At 40.2% G+C, this 19,648-nt stretch overlaps 2 protein-coding genes across 3 annotated transcripts; one reads left to right on the forward strand and one right to left on the reverse strand.

The window, feature by feature from the left end:
- Nucleotides 1–2,713: 2,713 nt before the first annotated feature.
- On the forward strand, nt 2,714–4,588 carry LOC104215023 (squamosa promoter-binding protein 1-like). 2 transcript variants are annotated; one of them, XM_070167828.1, is made up of 2 exons: nt 2,714–3,145; nt 4,193–4,588. In XM_070167828.1, the coding sequence occupies exons 1-2, from the start codon at nt 2,862–2,864 to the stop codon at nt 4,308–4,310; spliced, it is 402 nt and encodes a 133-aa protein (XP_070023929.1). In that variant the 5' UTR covers nt 2,714–2,861; the 3' UTR covers nt 4,311–4,588. The 2 variants fall into 2 exon arrangements, with proteins under 2 accessions (XP_070023929.1, XP_070023928.1); XM_070167827.1 differs by having other exon boundaries at nt 2,776–3,145; nt 4,187–4,588.
- Nucleotides 4,589–5,835: 1,247 nt separating this feature from the next.
- On the reverse strand, nt 5,836–6,531 carry LOC104215024 (mitochondrial arginine transporter BAC1-like). The gene is made up of 3 exons (XM_009764761.1): nt 6,286–6,531; nt 5,973–6,160; nt 5,836–5,890 (listed from the first exon to the last, which is right to left on the reverse strand). Exons 1-3 carry the CDS (start codon nt 6,529–6,531, stop codon nt 5,836–5,838), a joined length of 489 nt encoding a protein of 162 aa, XP_009763063.1.
- Between the last annotated feature and the right edge of the window lie 13,117 nt (nt 6,532–19,648).

Genomic DNA, 19,648 nt, shown 5'->3' on the forward strand with positions numbered 1-19,648 from the left:
CATTAAATGCTACGTTACATAATCATTGTATTTAATACAGATTCTCTAACGTTTTTAGTATTTAAGGCTCATTAAATACTGTATCTGTACTCCCGTGAACTCTCAGATTCATTTCCTTTGATTCTTGGACTTAAATCGGTACGGGCGTTGAATCTTTTGAGTATCTGCTTGTGCTTCCTCTTATGCCTCTGCTCGTATCTGTTACAACTCATGTCTCTTTGCCAATCATAACTCTTTGACCAGTCTACGTGTCATAACACGTCATCTTCCAATCACTTAAATATGTAAACTCCATTTTTTCCCAATACAATGACTTTGGTGAAAAAAAGTCATAGTTACCCCCTTTTTTTATGCTGACTAAACTTGCACCCTCACTGATTTTTTCAATTAGCACAATATCATCAAAATAGCATACATCATGAGATCTCATCTTGTTTAGTGTTAGCAGTCCATCCATAACTTTGGTAAGTTAATGAACAACATGTTTACATTTTCTTCCGCATATTTTCATCAATCTTCTTAGCCGAAATATAACTTTCGTCGCAAGTAAGAAGAAAAAAGAAAGGAAATTAATCAACACCTGAAGAAATAGTTATAGTTTATTTTTTTATGATCTAACATTTACAATATTATCATGCCCTAGCATATGTAGAATAGATGTAATACTAACAGTTGTGCAAAACAAGATAGGAGGAGGAGGGTAAGAAAAAGGCAAAAAGAGCTGCAATGGACGGCTACAACAGAAAAATGTGTAGTTGCGAAGCGGGAGGAGGGCACAGGCATGAGGAATATTCAAATGAGAAAACTTAGGAAATATCTCTATTCTCCACTCAAGCCTGATATTTTCCTTATACAACTTAACCATTAAGTTATAAGTTTATACCAATTAACAATTACCGTCATATCTATGAGAATTGGAAACTAAAAGAAAACTATAATTAATCATCAATCGCATTCAGGCTGTAACCTCGATAATTTACTTTGGAACTTTATAATTCAATAATTCATAAGTGGCTAAGAGCCACAAAACTGTCCTAATGCCAGTACACTATCAATATAAGAGCTAGGGCCTATAACGATGATTGATGAAGCAGTATAACCAAAAAAGGTAGGTGCCAACTTCTGGATATTATTAGGCGAAGCTAAATTCACCCAGAAACAAAACAAAACAAAACAGTAATTATGATACGAAACCATAAAGCAACGTCCAGATCATAAGTTATACAGATAATTAGCACGCAGAAAACCATACAGGACTAGTATATCGACTCACTGGACCATGCTATTATTTGCAATTCACTTTCCATCAACAACAATATTTTAAAAAAATATAGGATTCGTCCTTCCTTGAAAAAAGACTACCAAATAGGGATACTGCCCACATTTGTTAATTAATTTAGAGTAATGAAAGTATGCAAGACAATGATAGCTTTAGGTAGATGAATTAAGAGATCTAGTGATAATGGTACCGCCGCCTGTGCAACAATTGAGCACTCAAGAAATGCAACAATCACTCTACTGGGCCGACAGTGACACTGAGATACCAACTTGCACTATGATGATAGTTCAAATAATAGCTGAGTAGGCTCCCTCCGAAACTGCTAAAACAATTAAACTGTTCATAAACTATGTCACATGGGTATAGGTATTTCATTCAAAAAAATACAACGCAACCAAATACTATTACATACGCTAAATGAGCACATGTAACATAGTTCATGAAGCCCAGGTTGGAAGAAGGGATTGGGGAGGTTAGGGGAGGGGAGGGGAGGGGAGGGGATGGGGATCTCCCTAACTCTCTTTGGTCTGCCAGAAAATAGGAAGGGCAAAAAGAGTAATTTGCCACCATCCAACACCAACTTTTTTGATTCCCTCTAAGTTTGAGGGAAAGAAGTGATTGTCTCTATCTATACTTTCTACATTTTATCACACAACAAAAAGGTAATTATGCTAGAGGAGGTAAATGAATAGAGGGTGACACACTTTAACTTTCCTTTCCCTTTAACTGAACCAAAAAAGTTTTAAGCTATGTTCAACTTTCGTCTATGGGTACGTATTGGGTACTGATATGTGCAAGTATCTGGTATGAGTAAGTTAAGCTTTTTACTAGTTTTTGGTGTACCCATACCCTTATCACACCCATTCGACATGGCTACATCAAGGTAAATGAAGGATCCACGTAACAGAAGACTGAAATGGAGTGTGTGTGTGCGTGCGTGTGCCCACTGCAAACCGCTGGCTTTGATCCGTATATGGTTGTCACAACTCCTAGAGTAAATGCCAAAATAACTTTTGGTAACCACCAAGCACCAAATTGGATGTTTCATCAGCGTCTCCACATCCTCAAACAGTGGATGACTGATTGCTGAATAGCTTGTTGACTGCCCAATTAAAAACCTTAATAAAAAGTTAGTGGAGAAACTAAATTAGGAGTGAAATCCATGGAATATCAGGAAACAAATGCTAGCAAAGTAATCATAAATGCTCTCACATCTCCTGTACTATGTTATGTAAGGTCACGTTTCTTTTAACATTAAAGCTAGATCATGTTAAAGGTTGATGTGTGGAAAGTTGGGACCAGTAAGAGTAGTTTCAACTTTCAATATAATTCACCCCACCCAACTCCCACCCACACACCTTTCTGGCCCCCCCTTCTGTACGAAATACCTATCAGACTTGCTATTTTAGCTCATACTTGCACCAAATCATCTCCACTTACTAGACTTCACATAGGAGGAAAATTATGGAGCTGGTGGTCCTCACACATACTTTCCTTTCTTTTTTTACCTTGGTTTCAATTTCACACTCTTTCATCTGGCTTCCTCATTCTACTTTGGCCCAACTAGTTTCTCCTTAGAGAGATGGAAGATAACAAATGGGAAGGGAAGAGAAGCATGAATGAAGCAGAAGAGGAACATGAAAATGCTGAAGAGGATAACAAAAGGAAGAGGGTATTGACTCTCTCCGGAAGGAATCTATCTGGTGGTGGGCCAGCACTGCCTTCTTGCCAGGTTGAGCAGTGCACTGCAGATATGGCAGGTGCCAAGCCATATCATCGCCGCCACAAGGTGTGCGAGTTTCATTCAAAGGCTCCGGTAGTACTTATTAGTGGAATCCAGCAGCGCTTCTGTCAGCAATGTAGCAGGTAAGTAACCCTGACTGAAAATCTCAAATTTTATCTGTGCCTGTCAAGCTGTATAGTGGTACTATCTCAAAAGCAGTTATGTGCACCCAAAACTTCTTTCTTAGATGACAGTTGCGAGGAACACTAACAGACACATATAGTTGCCAATAAACAAAGAAGAATATAATTTAGCTTGAGTGCTGATTCATTTGATGCAACATATTGGAATCCTCATATATCAAGAACAAATACCAATAACTTAAGCTAGAACTAATACATAGAGACAAAAGCGCAAGGCCAATAATCCATTTACAATATGCTACAGGCACAGCATTCATTTAACTATTAGACTGCGGTGAAAAAGCAAAACCCAGTCTTTTAAATAATTGATGTAGCAGTGAATCTAGGACATTAGTCGCTCTTCCAGATAAATTCGTTGGCATTCTTAGATTATAACTCTGCAATGTGTAAGGCATTGGTTGCTTCTAAGTTAAGAGACAACCGACAGCCTATAGATTCCCTTGATGTGGAACCAAAGCCAAATCAAGCAATGATGATGACTTCTTCTTTGGGTGAATTTCGCTGTCCTAAGTGCTTCTTCAAATTGAATGACAAAATGTGAATCAATAAAACTACCCTGGAGAACAGTCAATTCCTGTGGTCTGAGATCGGACCTCTTGCTTCCCCCTTCTTTAGGCAGTAGGGCATAAGGTTTATTCCAACTGAAATTGGTGTAGAAAAGATTCTTTTGTTTCCTTTGAAAGACAGAGACACTGGCAAGGGGAAAAAATAACTCACTATTACAATCAGAGATTATCCTTCTGACAATTTTTTATTTCAAAGTCATCCAGCAGACGAGGTATTCTTAAAAAAAATACATACTTCCTATGAATATCTGTAGTGTATCTAATCGGACAAGAAACTCTAGCTGCAGCCGCAGCCATCTCATTTATTTTCTAATCAGCTGCTTTCCAATTCCCAAGTCTAGGAGTATATCATTTTCTAATGAGTATGGACAAAGCAGAGCTTTTAATGTGAATTTTCATTTGTTCGTGTGATGAGGTCCAGATTTCATCAGTTGCCAGAGTTTGATGAAGCAAAAAGGAGTTGCCGGAGGCGTTTGGCAGGTCATAATGAGCGCCGCCGTAAAACTTCATATGATTCTCATGGAGAAAGTTCAAGCTGAAGCAGCATCAGCAAATGGGAGGGAATCGCCTACTTGTGGACTGATGCACAGCGAATCCTTCTAAAGTTCAAGCTGTCACATGCTCTCTATCTTCTGTCAATTTCTGGTTTCTAAACAAATTGTTACTTGTCACCTTCAACTATCTAGCTAGTAATTCTTCCTTTTCCTTATGAATAGGGAAGGAGGAAAAGAATAAGTCGCTGAATTGTCTGCCAGTATTCTCGAAATGAAATATTTATAGCCTGTATAACATGGTGCATCAAAGTCTTCCATGTTGATATTCTGTCTCGCTTTACGGTGTTTCTATATTTTATTTATTTCTTGTAGTTATAATTCCTGTACTTCCATAATTTTTTCCACCGATAATCTCCGCGGGCAAGTAGTGCATGATTCAAAGCTTGGTGGATAATGGGTCTGCCCCTCTACCTTTCTCCACTATTATCTACAACTGAGTTCAAACCTGTGATGTGTGCCTAACCCACACATCAGAGTTGCGCCTCTTACCACTAGACAAAGCCCTTGGGGCACTGTACTTCCATAAGTTAGATTCTATGTCTTGAGATGCTTCCTGCCTTATGCAACAGAAAGCTCTGAATGAACGTCATACGCATAAATTCTACGAGATAAATAGCTATACATGCCCTGTTAAATTGAGGCATCTTTTAGCTTTTGACTGAACTCAGGTATATTATAGTTGGCAAAAGGTATGTTTGGTTGAGGTCAATGTACAATACAACGGATTATAAGCTAAATGTATAATGCTTTACCATTTTTAATTTAACGTACATCGTCGAATATAAATGAGACCACTAACCTACCAAACGAAGGTGAATGGAACTTTAAAGAATATGAACACAAATATCAAGTGATCATGATTTATTCTTAAGCATTAACAAACTAACTTCAAATTGGCCATCAACGGAAAAACAGAGAAAATTATAGGACAAGCCATGTACCAGATATCTTCAAAACTTGCTGATATTGTTTGGAGTTCTTCTCTTTGGTGATATTTAGCCCTTAAAATGGCTTGTGCAAGGCCCAAGAAAACAATGTGTTGAAATAGCACACCTGCATAGACTTTGTATCACAAGCTATCCTAACATCTACGTAATGATATACCTGAATTCAAGGTGCCCAAAACATGCTGAAAGCTCACAAGAACCAAGTTCTTCAAGTGCAAAAACAAATTGCCCTACATAAGAGAATTACTGCTCTCCCTTTTGATTAATACAATTTTACCTTATCAAAAAAGAGAATTACTGCAGAGTCGTGTAGTCTTGGTTTCCAATGCCTAAACAGAGGAAGGTTAACTTTCTCTCCAAGTATTAAATATTAACTTCTCTTCTTTGGCTGCTTCTCACTCGGGCAAGATTGTCTAATATTTAAATTGAGGCACGTATTATCTGGATATCCACAGTCAGACTTCAAAATCTTGAGCAACGGAATTAACTCTTTTAGTATCAGAAATCCGATCATTTCTTATGATATTTATGCAGAGGAAGATCATTATTAGAGGCAAAATGCATCAAGCTCCACATATCATATCTTTTCCTTGCAGACGAAAGTCCCTAAATGCTAGTCTGAATTACAGATTGTAACAGCCACAGAATATGCATAATACTCCAAATCCAATTTATGCAGCATGATAATTAGGAGAATTACATATTAGTAAGGCCATCTTTCACAACTGAAATTGTGTAAGACTGGTCTGTTCTGTATTCCTTCTTTTTATAAGTGAGATATAACTGTTCTTTTTCTTTCTGATAAGTTAAGATTCTTGGATGGTTTTTCTCGGGGGTAGTTTGAATTATCGTCTTTGCTACATTCAATGGAAGAAAAGCAGACCAGAACTGAAGAAAGATAAGAAGCACGAATGTAATTACATATGGTACTTCCACGTTGAAAGTACAACCAGTATGTTAATCAAAGAATAAGCAGAAGTTGTAAGGAATCAACTCCAACCAATAATACTCACTGCTATACCACCAAGACCACCACTCATTATCCCAACTCCAACATCAATCAATTGGCTCGACTCAGATCCAGATGATGCACCTTTTAATTGTAGATGCATGCAATATCGCACATATTCGTAAGTACTAAAGAAGGCAGCATTACCCACAGATTCTCTCAGTAAGGTTGCGAAGCCTCCTCGAAACATGCCTGTAAGCTGAAGAGGTTCTTTGTCAGCTTGAAGGCACAGCTTAGGCCTAAGTGGCATTGATCAAGAAATTTCTCACCCCTTCTTGTTGAACCGTTTTAAAGGGTACACTCAGGCCGCTTCCCCGGCAATGGCGCCAAAATTTGATCACGCCCAACTATGCCTCCTAAGAGATCTAGCGGTCATTGCAAATATAATCCGATTTACAAGTTCATAGGGAATTAACCTATTAATCACAGTCACTAGTTTCACAAGAATCCAAGTAATCAACCTTCAGAAATATAGAATAATGAGTTGATTGTTTACTAACTAAAAGCAAGGTAATTAGAAAGCTATAATTTTAATACTAACATAGCAAATATTGTAGACAAGATTGGAAAGGTCTAGAGTTTTGATTTCCCTATTGTCGGAATTCTCCCCGCTACGTTTTCTATAATTTCGCCCAAGTATCCTCTACCGATCATGAGTACTGTGAGTGTCGTAGCTCTCTCTCGAGCAACTACCACAATTTACTAGACATATTCTCTCAAACTACGCTAGCTGACATTAATTTACTGCTCACTATGATCGCACCAAGATTTCGTTATCTCTAATCCCGCCTTTAAACCCTCCGTATTGATCTCCCAAATACGTTTGGAGTGGTGTCGTTCAACAACTACCTAATGCATACTCTCTCTCGAACAGTACACACTAAAATAGGCACAGTCAATTGAGGGCCCTTCAACCAACAACAGTAATAATATAGTTGAACAAGTAGAGAAAAGTAAATGGAGAATTTATATTAAACGCAATGAAAAAAATCATCCTTCAATAGGTTCCATCAAACCCGAGATTAGAAGTTTAGTTACTCATATTCGTAGTAATAATTTCCCAAGTATTTTGCATAAACAAATTACAAAGAAAAGATGAAGGAATAAAGAACTCGATGATTCTCTCCTCCGAAAATTGTTCCAAACGTCTTCTCCCTTCCAAAATAGCCTCCCTAGATCTAAAATGTGTCAAAAGTCCTCAAAATAGCATTTTTACATGTATTTACACCAAGTAGAGTCGGGCCCAGACGAAACACCTTTTCCTGGGCGAAATAGGACTCTGTCCCTGTAAAATTTGTACAGGCGCAGCGCGCTGGTGTAGTTTATCAGCGTGCATCAAGTTCTCTTGTCAGGCCAGTTTTTACACTACTGCGCCGCCCCATGCAGCGTGGCAGTGTAATTTTCTCAGAGTTAAATTTTTTCATCCTCTTCTAACATTCAGACGTGGTACACGACCTCCGAACACGATCCCGGCTTAATGTATTGGGCTTTTACTCAGACTTCAAAACTCCAAATTGATCCATTTAGCTCCAAATTAACTTTTGAACTCGGGATCACTTCCTGCAAGGCATAAAACACGTACTAAATATAATTCACTATCATTTAAGCCCAAACACACGTAAAAATACAGTAATTAGAGTGCAATACTACGGCTAAAATACGGGTTTCTAGCCTAACATCAACACCCCACATTAGACCATTGCTCGTCCTTGAGCAATTAAACTACACTTCACCTAGGGATGACCTTTCCATCAAACAACCTCCCTAACACACCATGCCAAAAATAATTAAAGTAGACTGAGCACCATATCATAACATCCCACCCTCAAGACTCGACTCAAAAGTACCACGCATTATTCATAACTCACCCACTTACTCCAACATAGAGGTCAATGACATTACCTTTCCTTCATAAATCAAGTGCCCTCACACAACAAAAGAGAGTAGTTCCACAAAATAAAATTTAAGAACACTTAGGAACTCAAGATAGAAAGAATTCACTCACTCTCAAAAATAATATTAATATGCCACAAAAGATGCACCATAGGCTTGCCCTTAGTGTACTACTCTACTAATCGAGCGCATTCAGTCTAGGATCAAGTAGGACTTTAATTGGTTGTAATGTAGGCGGCGGGACGGTTAGGGTATTTAGATATAAGAGTGACTACACCTCCCTAAGCACTTTAATACATATACTTTAACATTCAAACACATACTCATGTCAAACCATAACTCCACCTTCACTTCAATATATATTAACTCCATACTTTTTTTAAGCACAATTACATCAAGAGCCACCACTTATCAAGGAATATTTCTTACAACAATACAACTATTTTTTCCTTTTCTTTTTCAATTCAAGTGGCTCTTAATTTTCCAAAACACTGCACCTTTCTCCTTATTTCATTAGCTCCACTCAAAAGCCAAACCAACCACCCCACACTTTAACTTTTACAAAGTTCATTACAATTCAAGTGCTCATGAGTGGTGAAAAGGTTCAAATATATGGTCAATTCAAACAATTGGGTAGGGCTTGTAATGTGGTTGCCAAAGAAACAGGATTATAGGCTCAAAGGGGTTAACTACGATACATAACAATTAGACGGTTAATATATATATATATATATCTGGCTCAACAAAGAAACGCCTATATCACTTCCAAGACTGAACAAAACTACTATTTCACTTTGCAAACACACGAGGCAAGTTCTAGACATCAAATGCAATGCACAGAATAACACACGAACCTCACACCCACATGGCACATAACTCACTCAGGATTGGGCTCACAAGACACTCTAGTCAAAGCAGTTAAGCACAGTTATAATCACACAATTTAAGGCACTTATTTAAGAGTCAAGAATTGAGCCTACGTGTCACAACTAAGGCACTTACCACTCTCAAGGCATATGCAGTCAAAGAAAAATTGATCCTTTAAATTAGTTTCCTGACTAAAGATTCTTTATTCCTATAAAATAAATTTTTTTAACTACATTTGGTTCAAGCAAAACCCTTGAAAAAGAACCACGACACAAGGAAAAATCAAGGGGTAATTGCTACACTACCTAAAAAAATACTAAAATAAAAGAAATTTTTGGATTCTCACATATTTGTTTTTTTATCATTTCTTTCAACTCATCTCCCTCAAGAAACCAGTAGACGAAATCCATCGTCGGAAAGAGTCGAATTAAACACTTAAAGAATTTTCACACATTTGTTTTTTTCATTTCTTTCGACTCATCTCCCTCAAGAAACCAGTCGATAAAATCCGTCGTCGGGAAGAGTCGAACTAAATACTTAATTACTAACTATTACATGCCGATATAATTGAGAATTATAGTTTACAGACCATATTGTCTACGAAAGCAAGATACAAATCAAACAAGACCAATTGGCAAATAAAAAAAGAGTACAAATACAATCAAATAGGAGCACCCCACACTTAAGAGATTGCATTGTCCCCAATGCAAAACAGTAAAATCAAGAGTGAAAAGGTGACTCCCTGAGGCCCATGGCCTAATCATCAGCACCCTTGAAGGTGCGCAAATACTCCTCATCATCAGAGGGAATGGAGTTCACGTCCTCATCTGGTGGAAGCTGTCCTCCTCTCGCCAATCTCAACCACTATTGAGTGATAGCAGAAAGGGGGTGATCTTGTTGCAACTCCTCCAAGTCGGTCTCCCCCCGAGCAGAATGAAGGTGCAAGTCAGCAACTGTAGCGTCTCCTCAACGTGGACCAACCTCTGGTCCGAATTAATAGCAGTAGCAAGGGGGTCTATCACTAACATGACATCATAGGCCTTGATTGGATAAGACACTGGGATGGTCCGGTCATAGTGAAACTCCTCCTCTACATGGTGCGCTCGTAATAACCGAGTGATCATACTCGGGTAATGTAGACGGCGAGCCCCAAGTGGTTGCACTTTAGCCATGTGCTCCAGGATGATTTTTCCAAGATCTAACCACATCCATGTCAACAAGGCATAGATCAAACACACTATCAGCCGTGGGACATCGGTGTCACTTTGAGTGGGCATGATTCTGGCATTAATTAATCGCAAAACAATCCTAACTGGACGCTGAAATGTTCCCTTATTCATGTCCTTGTGGAATTTATTCGCATTTCGTGTCCATGCGGCAGAAGAGTCAGCGCCACATAGCTGTCGGCAGATAACCGGATAGTCGCCCGACGTAGAAACCTCTGAAAGAGCTTGTGGGAATGCTCTGTGAAGCCCATAATCCGATTGATCACTTGGGAGGAGAATGTAATCACTTTACCCCGTACACGCACTTCGTACACAGCATCCAGGCTGGCCTCAGGTTGCCAGTTAGCATAGAATTCCTTGACCAGGTTCACGTTCACCGCATCACCTGGGCGAAACAGACTGTCGAAACCCAAAGCCCGAATATTATTGTATATCTCACTATATTTGCGAGCCAACTTCCCATCGTCAATAGTAACCTCAGGCTCCGGGTTCACCGTAGGGACAAATGTCTGGAACCAGTGTCGTGAAGCCCAGTTCCAGACATTTGTCCCTTGAGCTACCATTACTGCCCCCCAACATCTCTTTTTTTATATGCCTCCTGATTGCAATGTTTTATTTGTGGCCTGTAATGCCTCAAAATTTGTTATCATCCCGCTTTTGATGTCTTCCTCAATTCTTTCCCCAAGGTTGATGATATCAGAGAACTTATGGTTTTTAATAACCATCAATCTTTCATAATACTGCGGATCCTATGCTTTGACGAAGAACTTGTTCATCTGTTCCTCGTCCAAAGATTGCCTAACCTTGGCTGCTTTCGACCTCCAACGAGTAGAATACTCGTAGAAGGTTTCGGTGGGTTTCTTCTTAAGATTATGGAAAACATCTGGTGTATTCTCTGTATTAAACCTGAACCGGTCCATGAAATCTGACGCCATACTCACCCAATTGGACCATTTCTTGGGATCCTGGCTGATGTACTAATAACTAGGGATTATGATGCATTTTACACTCCTTCTTGCTTAAGTTTTGATTAGAAATGTGTACAAAATAGTCCCGAAGGCTCACATGTTGTACTTGATTGCAGGGTTTGGTCAATAAGGTGACAATTTGTCAAAACTAGCTCAAAAGGAGTGAAACATGCACAAGTACCAAGAACAAGGCCAAGCTCAGTATAACAGGACTAGTGCGACCGCACACCATTCTGTGCAGTCCGCAAAAAGGAGGTTCAAAGAGTGTGCATTTCAGGTAGCCAAGCAATGCGGCCACACTCGATTTTGTGCGGTCCGTAAAACTCAAGTTCAGAGAGATGCCAAGTTGGAGGAACATTGCCAATGCGGTCCGCACTCCATTTTTGTGTGGACCGCAATAGAAGCCACCGCGACCGCGGTGCATTTTGTGTGGCCCGTGGTGGCCAACTTCAGAGAGCAGATTGTTTCAGCCAAGAGCCTTAGTGCGGCCGCACTCGATTTTGTGCATTCCGCATCACTAGCCCCGCAGGGGTATTTTTGTCTAGAATTTTTAGCCTAGTATAAATAGTTTCTTTTCCTATTTTTAGGTCATCAGTTGTATTCTAACAATTAGCTACGCTCATGAACAGTACTCGTTTTCTATTTTGAGTAATTTTAGCTTAGTTTCATCATTGAATCTTCAAGTTTATCTAGTAATTAAATATTATGGGTTTTTCTTCATCTATTTCTTTGTTTTCTTCTATAATCATGAGTAGCTAGACCCATTAGCTAGGGTTGTGGCTCAATCCTAGTGTGGGTAATTGATGGGTCTTGTGTTTTAAGGCTTGAATATCTATGGGTGTTTGATATTTGGACTGATTTATGGTTTTAATGTTGTTAGTGGTTGCAAACACTAGTTTATGCCTAGTTGATTTTGGCTCTTCTTGAGAAAGAGAGCCTAAGTCCATGAAATTGGTCTAACAAGGAATTAGGGCGTATTCAAGAGATTGATAGCCCCAATTGAAGGGTTAAACCTAGAGATAGTAATACCCGACTTGAACCTCTATTGCTTGCACAAATTATCATACCCAATTGGTCCTGAGAAAGTCAATTAAGGCAAAATCACTCGAACTACCGAGAGATATAGAGTAAGTAGAATCGTGCAATGGTTATATCATACTCCCCAAATATGACAATCTAGCCTTAGACTTGAAAATCCATCGATTACTCACCTAGGAGAAAGTCACTTCCATAGTGTCTTTTACCTATTTGGACAACCTTTAATAGTTTACTCTTAGCTTCACTTAGCCTAATTTAGCATCTTAGTAGTATAAAATTAGAAGTAATATCAAAACCAATTATGAATAGAAGTGAAATTAGGAACAATTATGCAACTCCAATTTAGATAGAAACTCAACTCCAATCTCTAGCTCCCCGTGGAAATCAATCTCGACCTTCTTGGGAAAAAGCTTCTTCGACCACTCTTGCTACTTTGTAGTAGTACAGGGTTGGCCTCGATCACTTTTTGGTGCCGTTGACGGGGAGCTAACGATTTTGGCTATCTATCTAAATAGTTTTGTGTATCGTTCTTCTTTTCTTCCGTGTTACTAATTTGTGTGTGTCACAACTTCAGGTACAAAATGGCAACAAACAACAATGACCCTCTTAGAAATGTGATTGCGGGGGAGGAATAGATGACGTCGGAGATGATGAGGTGCCTCTTGTACCTCAAGGACAACATAGAGGCCGCCAGGCCAATGCTAATGCAAATGACAATATTCCATACCCTCCTCTACCACCTCCAAGAGTGGGTCCTAGAGTGCTCCCGAACCAAGGCTATGCGAGTGCTATTGTCCCACCCCGAATCCAGGGGGCAATTTTCAAATAACCAATGTGATGCTGATATTGCTGGAGCAACGTGGGTATTTTACGGGCGCTGCAAATCAAAATGCTTACAAATATATTAAGGGGTTCGTGGATACATGTTGGGGGAGTAAGCAAACTAAAGTGTCCGAGGATGCTCTCCGGTTGAGACTCTTCTCATTTTCACTTAGAGGGAAAGCACTTGATTGGCTTGAGCGACTTCTCAACCATTCCATCACTACTTGGGATGAGTTGGCGAATACGTTCATTGCAAAAAAAATTTCACCAGGGCATATGGCTACATTGAGAGATGTGGCGTTCAAGCAAGAGCCCACAGAACCTTTGCATGAGATTTGGGAGAGTTATAGAACAATGGTGAAGGAATGCCCCAACAATGATATGACCGAGGCGATGATCCAACAGACTTTCTACGGGGTATTAACACCACAAACCAATGCATAGGAACCAACTTGCTGGGGGCAACTTCATGAAGTTGTTTTATGATGAGGCTTGTGACATTCTTGACGAGATAGCTGACACTTCTTCCGCTTGGCAAAGTAGAGCCAATATGCCCCAGGATGACCCCACGGTTATTCATTTGCACAAGGAATTACATGATCATGGACATGCTATAGCTGAGTTAACAACCACGATGAACCAACTAGCGAAGGAACAGTTGCAACAAGTTCAAAATCCTCGCCAAGTGAATGTCGTGGAGGGTGTTAACATGCTTGTCAACAAAAGAAGACAAAGAGGTCAACGGAACCAATGGAATTCAGAGCAGTTCGACAATGATTGCGGTGGATTTCAAAATGATGGTTATGATGAACAAAGTAAAGATGTGCAATACATGAATAATTATCAAGGCCAAAGAGGCAATTCTTCCAACCAACAACAATGGAGACCCCAAGGCAACTGGGGCAATCAATAATAAGGCAATGGTAATTGGGGGAACAACAACCAAAATAACAACTGGGGCAATCACAACAACAATCAAAACAACCAAGTAAATTGGAATGGTAATAATAACAATTGGGGTGGTAATAACAATCAAGGTGGATGGAACAATGGAAACTAAGAAAACCGGGGGCAAGGTTTTTAAAGGCCCCCAATGTACCAACAACCAAACAATCCACCCCTATTTCCATCTCAAGGACCTAGTTCTTCTAGCAATGATATATGTAGAATTGAAATGATATTCGAACAAATAATGAAGAAGAATGCGGACTTGGATGCTCAGTTGGCTTCACAAAATACCTCTATCAGAAACTTGGAGGTGCAGTTAGGCCAAATCTCACAGTCTTTAAATACTCACCCTAAGGGTGCTCTACCAAGTGATGCGGTAGTGAACCTGAAGGGTGGGAACAATCATGTTATGGAGGTAACAACAAGAAGTGGAAGAGGCAGTAATGTGCATGCCTCCAAACAAAAGTAAATTGTGGATGATGATGTTGGGTTGCAAGAAAATGAAGTTCCTTTGGTGGTTGACAATGTGATTGATAAAAATATGAATGAAGATGTGAGGATTGATATTCAAGATATCAAGGTGGAAACTCAAAATGATGTGAACCCATCTAGAGAACACATAATAGACATGCCGGAGCCGGTTGTGCCTAAAGCCAAGGCTCCTTTGCCAAGGCCACCTCCTCCTTATCCTCAAAGGCTCGCGAAGCAGAAAATGAAAATTAGTTTAAAAAGTTCATTGACATGATGAAGAGCTTATCCATCAATGTGCCTTTGGTGGGGGCTCTTGAACAAATGTCGGGCTATGCTAAATTCATGAAGGACTTGGTAACAAAGAAGCGGTCTATGGATTGTGAGACTATAAAGATGACTCACCAAGTTAGTGCAATAGTGCATTCAATGGCCCCGAAGCTTGAAGATCCCGGTGCTTTCACCATTTCTTGGACCATTGGGAGTGCGGAATTTGCTAAAGCTCTCTATGATTTGGGGGCTAGTATCAATTTGATGCCCTATTCTATTTTCAAGACTTTGGGTATTGGGCAGCCGAGGCCGACTTCCATGAGATTACAAATGGCAGATAGAACGATGAAGAGACCATTGGGTATTATTGATGATGTGCTTATCCGGGTGGACAAATTTATCTTGCCAGCTGACTTTGTAATCTTGGATTGTGAGGTGGATTATGAAGTTCCTATCATTTTGGGGAGACATTTCCTTGCTACGGGGAAGGCCTTAGTTGATGTGGAAGCAGGGGAATTCACCTTCCGGGTGGGTGATGAAAAAGTGGTCTTTCATGTGTGCAAATCAATGAAGCAGCCCAACAGTACCGAGGTGTGCTCTTTTGTGGACCTCGTCACAACAATTATAATTGATGACACCAGTGCAATGATAAATGTGGAGGACCCATTGGAGGCTGTATTATTGAATCTTGATGTCAATGAGGATGCAAGCCGAGTGGAGTGCGTGAATGCTTTACATGGAATGGGATCTTACTCTTATGAGCCTAGGAAATTATCTTTGGACCTCAAGAATAGAAAGACTCCACCAACAAAACCTTCAATTGAGGAGCCTCCGGTATTGGAACCATTGCCTCCACACCTCAGGTATGAGTTCTTAGGCTCAAATTCTACTTTGCCAGTTATTCTTTCTTCTTGCCTTACTAACATGCAGGTTGATGCCACATTGGCGGTGCTTCAAAAGCAGAAAAAGGCAATTGGATGGACTTTAGCTGATATTCGGGGGGATAAGCCCCGCATTCTGTATGCACAAAATTATTTTGGAAGATGATGCAAAGCCCTCCTTGGAGCATCAACAAAGGTTGAACGAGGCAATGTAAGAAGTGGTGAAAAAGGAGGTGATCAAGTGGTTGGATGCTGGGGTTGTGTACCCTATATCTGATAGCTCTTGGATTTCGCCGGTGCAATGTGTATCGAAGAAGGGTGGCATGACCATGGTTACAAATTCACAAAAGAGTTGATTCCTACAAGAACCGTCACCGGTTGGAGGGTATGCATGGACTACCGCAAGTTGAATACAGTGACCCGCAAGGATCACTTTCCTTTGCCTTTTCTTGATCAGATGTTAGATCGACTTGCTGGGCGTGCCTTCTACTATTTCTTGGATAGGTATTCTGGGTACAACCAAATCTTGATTGCTCCGGAAGATCAGGAGAAGACCACATTCACTTGTCCATATGGCACATTTGCTTTCTCTAGGATGCCTTTTGGATTGTGTAATGCACCGGCTACATTTCAGCGGTGTATGATGGTCATTTTCATTGATATGGTGGAAGCCATTTTGGAGGTGTTCATGGACGACTTTAGTGTTGTGGGGGATTCATTTGATGAGTTCTTGAAAAATCTTGATAGGGTGTTAGCCCGTTGTGAAGAAACCAATCTTGTTCTCAATTGGGAGAAATGCCACTTTATGGTGGAAGAGGGTATAGTTCTTGGGCATAAAATTTCAAAGCATGGTATTGGGTTAGACAAAGCAAAAATTGATGTGATTTCAAGTCTCCCTCCCCCTACATCTGTTAAGGGAGTTTGAAGTTTTCTTGGGCATGCGGGGTTCTACTGGAGATTTATCAAGGACTTTTCGAAGGTAGTGAATCCCTTGTGCAAGTTGTTAGAAGAAGATGCCAAGTTCGTGTTGGATGATAAATGTATGCAAGCCTTTGAACTTCTCAAGCATAAGTTGACCACCACTCCTATCATTATCGTACCTAATTGGAGCTTGCCCTTTGAGCTCATGTGTGATGCGAGCGATATTGCTGTTGGGGCGGTTTTGGATCAAAGAGTGAACAAAATGTTTCATCCGGTGTACTATGCGAGCAAGATAATGAATGATGCTCAAGTGAACTACACGATGATCGAGAAAGAACTTTTGTCTATTGTGTTCACAATGGCCTTATCTTATGTGTGCTAAGGTTATTATTCATATCGACCATGCCGCACTCTGATACTTGATGACGAAGAAACATTTCAAAACTAGACTGATGTGATGGGTCTTGTTACTTCAAGAGTTTGATTTGGAGATTGTGGACCAGAAGGGTAGTGAGAACCAAGTGGCGGACCACTTGTCCTGCTTGGAGGAGGAGGGGAGGCCTCGTGGCGGCCTAGAGATCAATGATTCATTTCCCGACGAACAACTCCTTTCGGTGTCGATGAATGATATGCCATAGTTTGCTGATGTTGCTAATTTCCTTGTGACTGGTATAATCCCGTGTGAGCTCTCTTCTAACCAAAGGAAGAAGCTTAAGTGGGATAGTTTGGATTTCTATTGGGATGAACCGTACTTGTTAAAGATTTGCACGGATGGTGTGATCAGAAGGTGTGTCCCGGAAAAAGAGCAATTGAATATCTTGGAGGCTTGTCATTACTCTCCCTATGATGGCCATCATGGCGGGGCGAGGACGGCTTCCAAAGTTCTTGGTTGTGGGTTTTATTGGAAAACTTTGTTCAAAGATGCGGGTGATTTTATGAAGAGATGCGATGAATGCCAAAGAGCGGGTGGAATTTCGAAGAAAGATGAGATGCCTCTCATTACCATCCTTAAGGTTGATATTTTTGATGTATGAGGTATTGATTTTATGGGCCCGTTTGTTAGCTCGTGTGGGAACACGTACATTCTTGTGGCGGTGGACTATGTTTCAAAGTGGTTTGAAGCCATGGCTTTGCCCAACAATGAGGCCCGGAGTGTTGTTGCATTTCTCAAGAAGAGCATTTTTACAAGGTTTGGTACTCCTCGTGCAATCATAAGTGATTGGGGGTATCATTTTTGCAATAGAGCTTTTGACACTTTGCTTTCAAAGTATGGTGTCTGATCGCATCCTATTCCGCACAACTAAAAAGTAGGAAGAGAGGGTCGCAATAGCTTCTACCCGATTTGTGGGTCGGGATCGAATTCCACAGGGAGATAGGAATGGAGTCGAGTATCTATTTAGAGTGGAATTGTGTATTTGTTCCAAATATCACTTCCAATCATTTTTGTTTTTTCTTTAACAAACTACTATTATCAACTACTAATTATAAATGCAACTAGAATACGCTAAGTGAGAATTGCTACAAGTTTTATCTAATAGATAAAAAGGTACTAGGGTAGTGACTTTCACCTAGGTGGCTAATTGACGGATAATTGCTTCTAAGGCACGATTGACATGATTGGAGAAATATGCTATAACCGCTGGACGATTTTACCCACTCTCACATCTCTCAGTAGAGAGAGTGATTTTGCCAAATTAACTTTCCCAAGACCAAATGGGTAGGCAAATTTGCTCAAACAACTAGGGTTCAAGTCGGGTAATTACTCTCTCGAGGTTTAACCCTTTAATTGGGACTATCAATTGTCTTGATTTCATCCCAATTCTTTGGGACAATTTTGGAGACTTAGGCTCTCTTTCTCAAGAAGAGCCAAGTCAACTTAGCACAAACCAGTGTTTGCAACCACCAATTCATAAATTAAACCATAAAATTGACCTAAATAACAAACACTCATAGTCAATCTAGCCCTAAATCACAATACCCATCAATTACCCACACTAGGGTTGAGCCACAACCCTAGATACTCATACTTGAAGAGAAAAATAGAGAAATAGATGAAGATAAAGACATATGAATTAATTGCTAAGGTAAATACAAAGATTAAATGATAAAAACTAAGTTAAAATGCCCAAAATGGCTACAGATGGTCTTCTCACGAGCGCAGATCAGTTAGGAAAATAGTTGATACCCTAAAAATGGGAAAAGGTTCTATTTATACTAAGCTGGAAAAACTAGACAAAAATGCCCCTACGGGGTCAGTGCGGACCGCACAAAATGGTGTGCGGCCGCACTAGGCTCTTGACTCTGAAAAATCAACTCTCTGATCCTAGGCTCCGCAGATCGCGTAGAATGGACCGCGGTTGTGGAGGCTTCCAATGCGGTCCACGCAGAATGGACTGCGGACCGCACAGGCTTGAACCCAGACACTTGACATGTCTCTGAAGTTTGCTTCCGCGGACCGCATAAAATGGTAGTGTGGTCGTGGTGTCTTCAGCGCGGACCGCACAATATGTACTATGGCCGCACTGCTTTGATGCCTTCAAAACCAGCTCTCTGAATCCCCCTAGTGCGGACCGCACAAAGTGTAGTGCGGCCGCACTAGGCCTATTTGTCCTGAGTTGTCTTGTCTTTGGTACTAGTGCAAGTTTCACTCATTTTGAGCCGATCTTTGACGTCTCGTCACTTTGTTGATCAAACCTGCAATCAAACACAACTTATGAGCCTTTTGGGACTATTTTATAAGAATTTATAATCAAAGCGTAAGCAAGAAGGAGCATGAAACACGTCAAAATCTCTAGTTATCAACTCCCCCAAACTTAAGCTTTTGCTTGTCCTCAAGCAAATAAAATAAGACCCACCCCTTAAGGGAAAATCCAAGAATTTTCAGATATCCTAAAATAACCTCAACTAGCATCAATTAGGACTAACATTTGCCCTCAATACAAATAAATCATTAACAACATTTAACCTTTGAAAAACCATGGATCAAGTGTGACACAAGAGCATCAAGAGTTGACTCATTACATCAAAGAACTCTATCAATTACTTTGGTCATTGTGGAACCCAAA

The sequence above is a fragment of the Nicotiana sylvestris genome, chromosome 2 (genome assembly GCF_000393655.2).
Source record: "Nicotiana sylvestris chromosome 2, ASM39365v2, whole genome shotgun sequence".
NCBI lineage: Eukaryota > Viridiplantae > Streptophyta > Magnoliopsida > Solanales > Solanaceae > Nicotiana > Nicotiana sylvestris.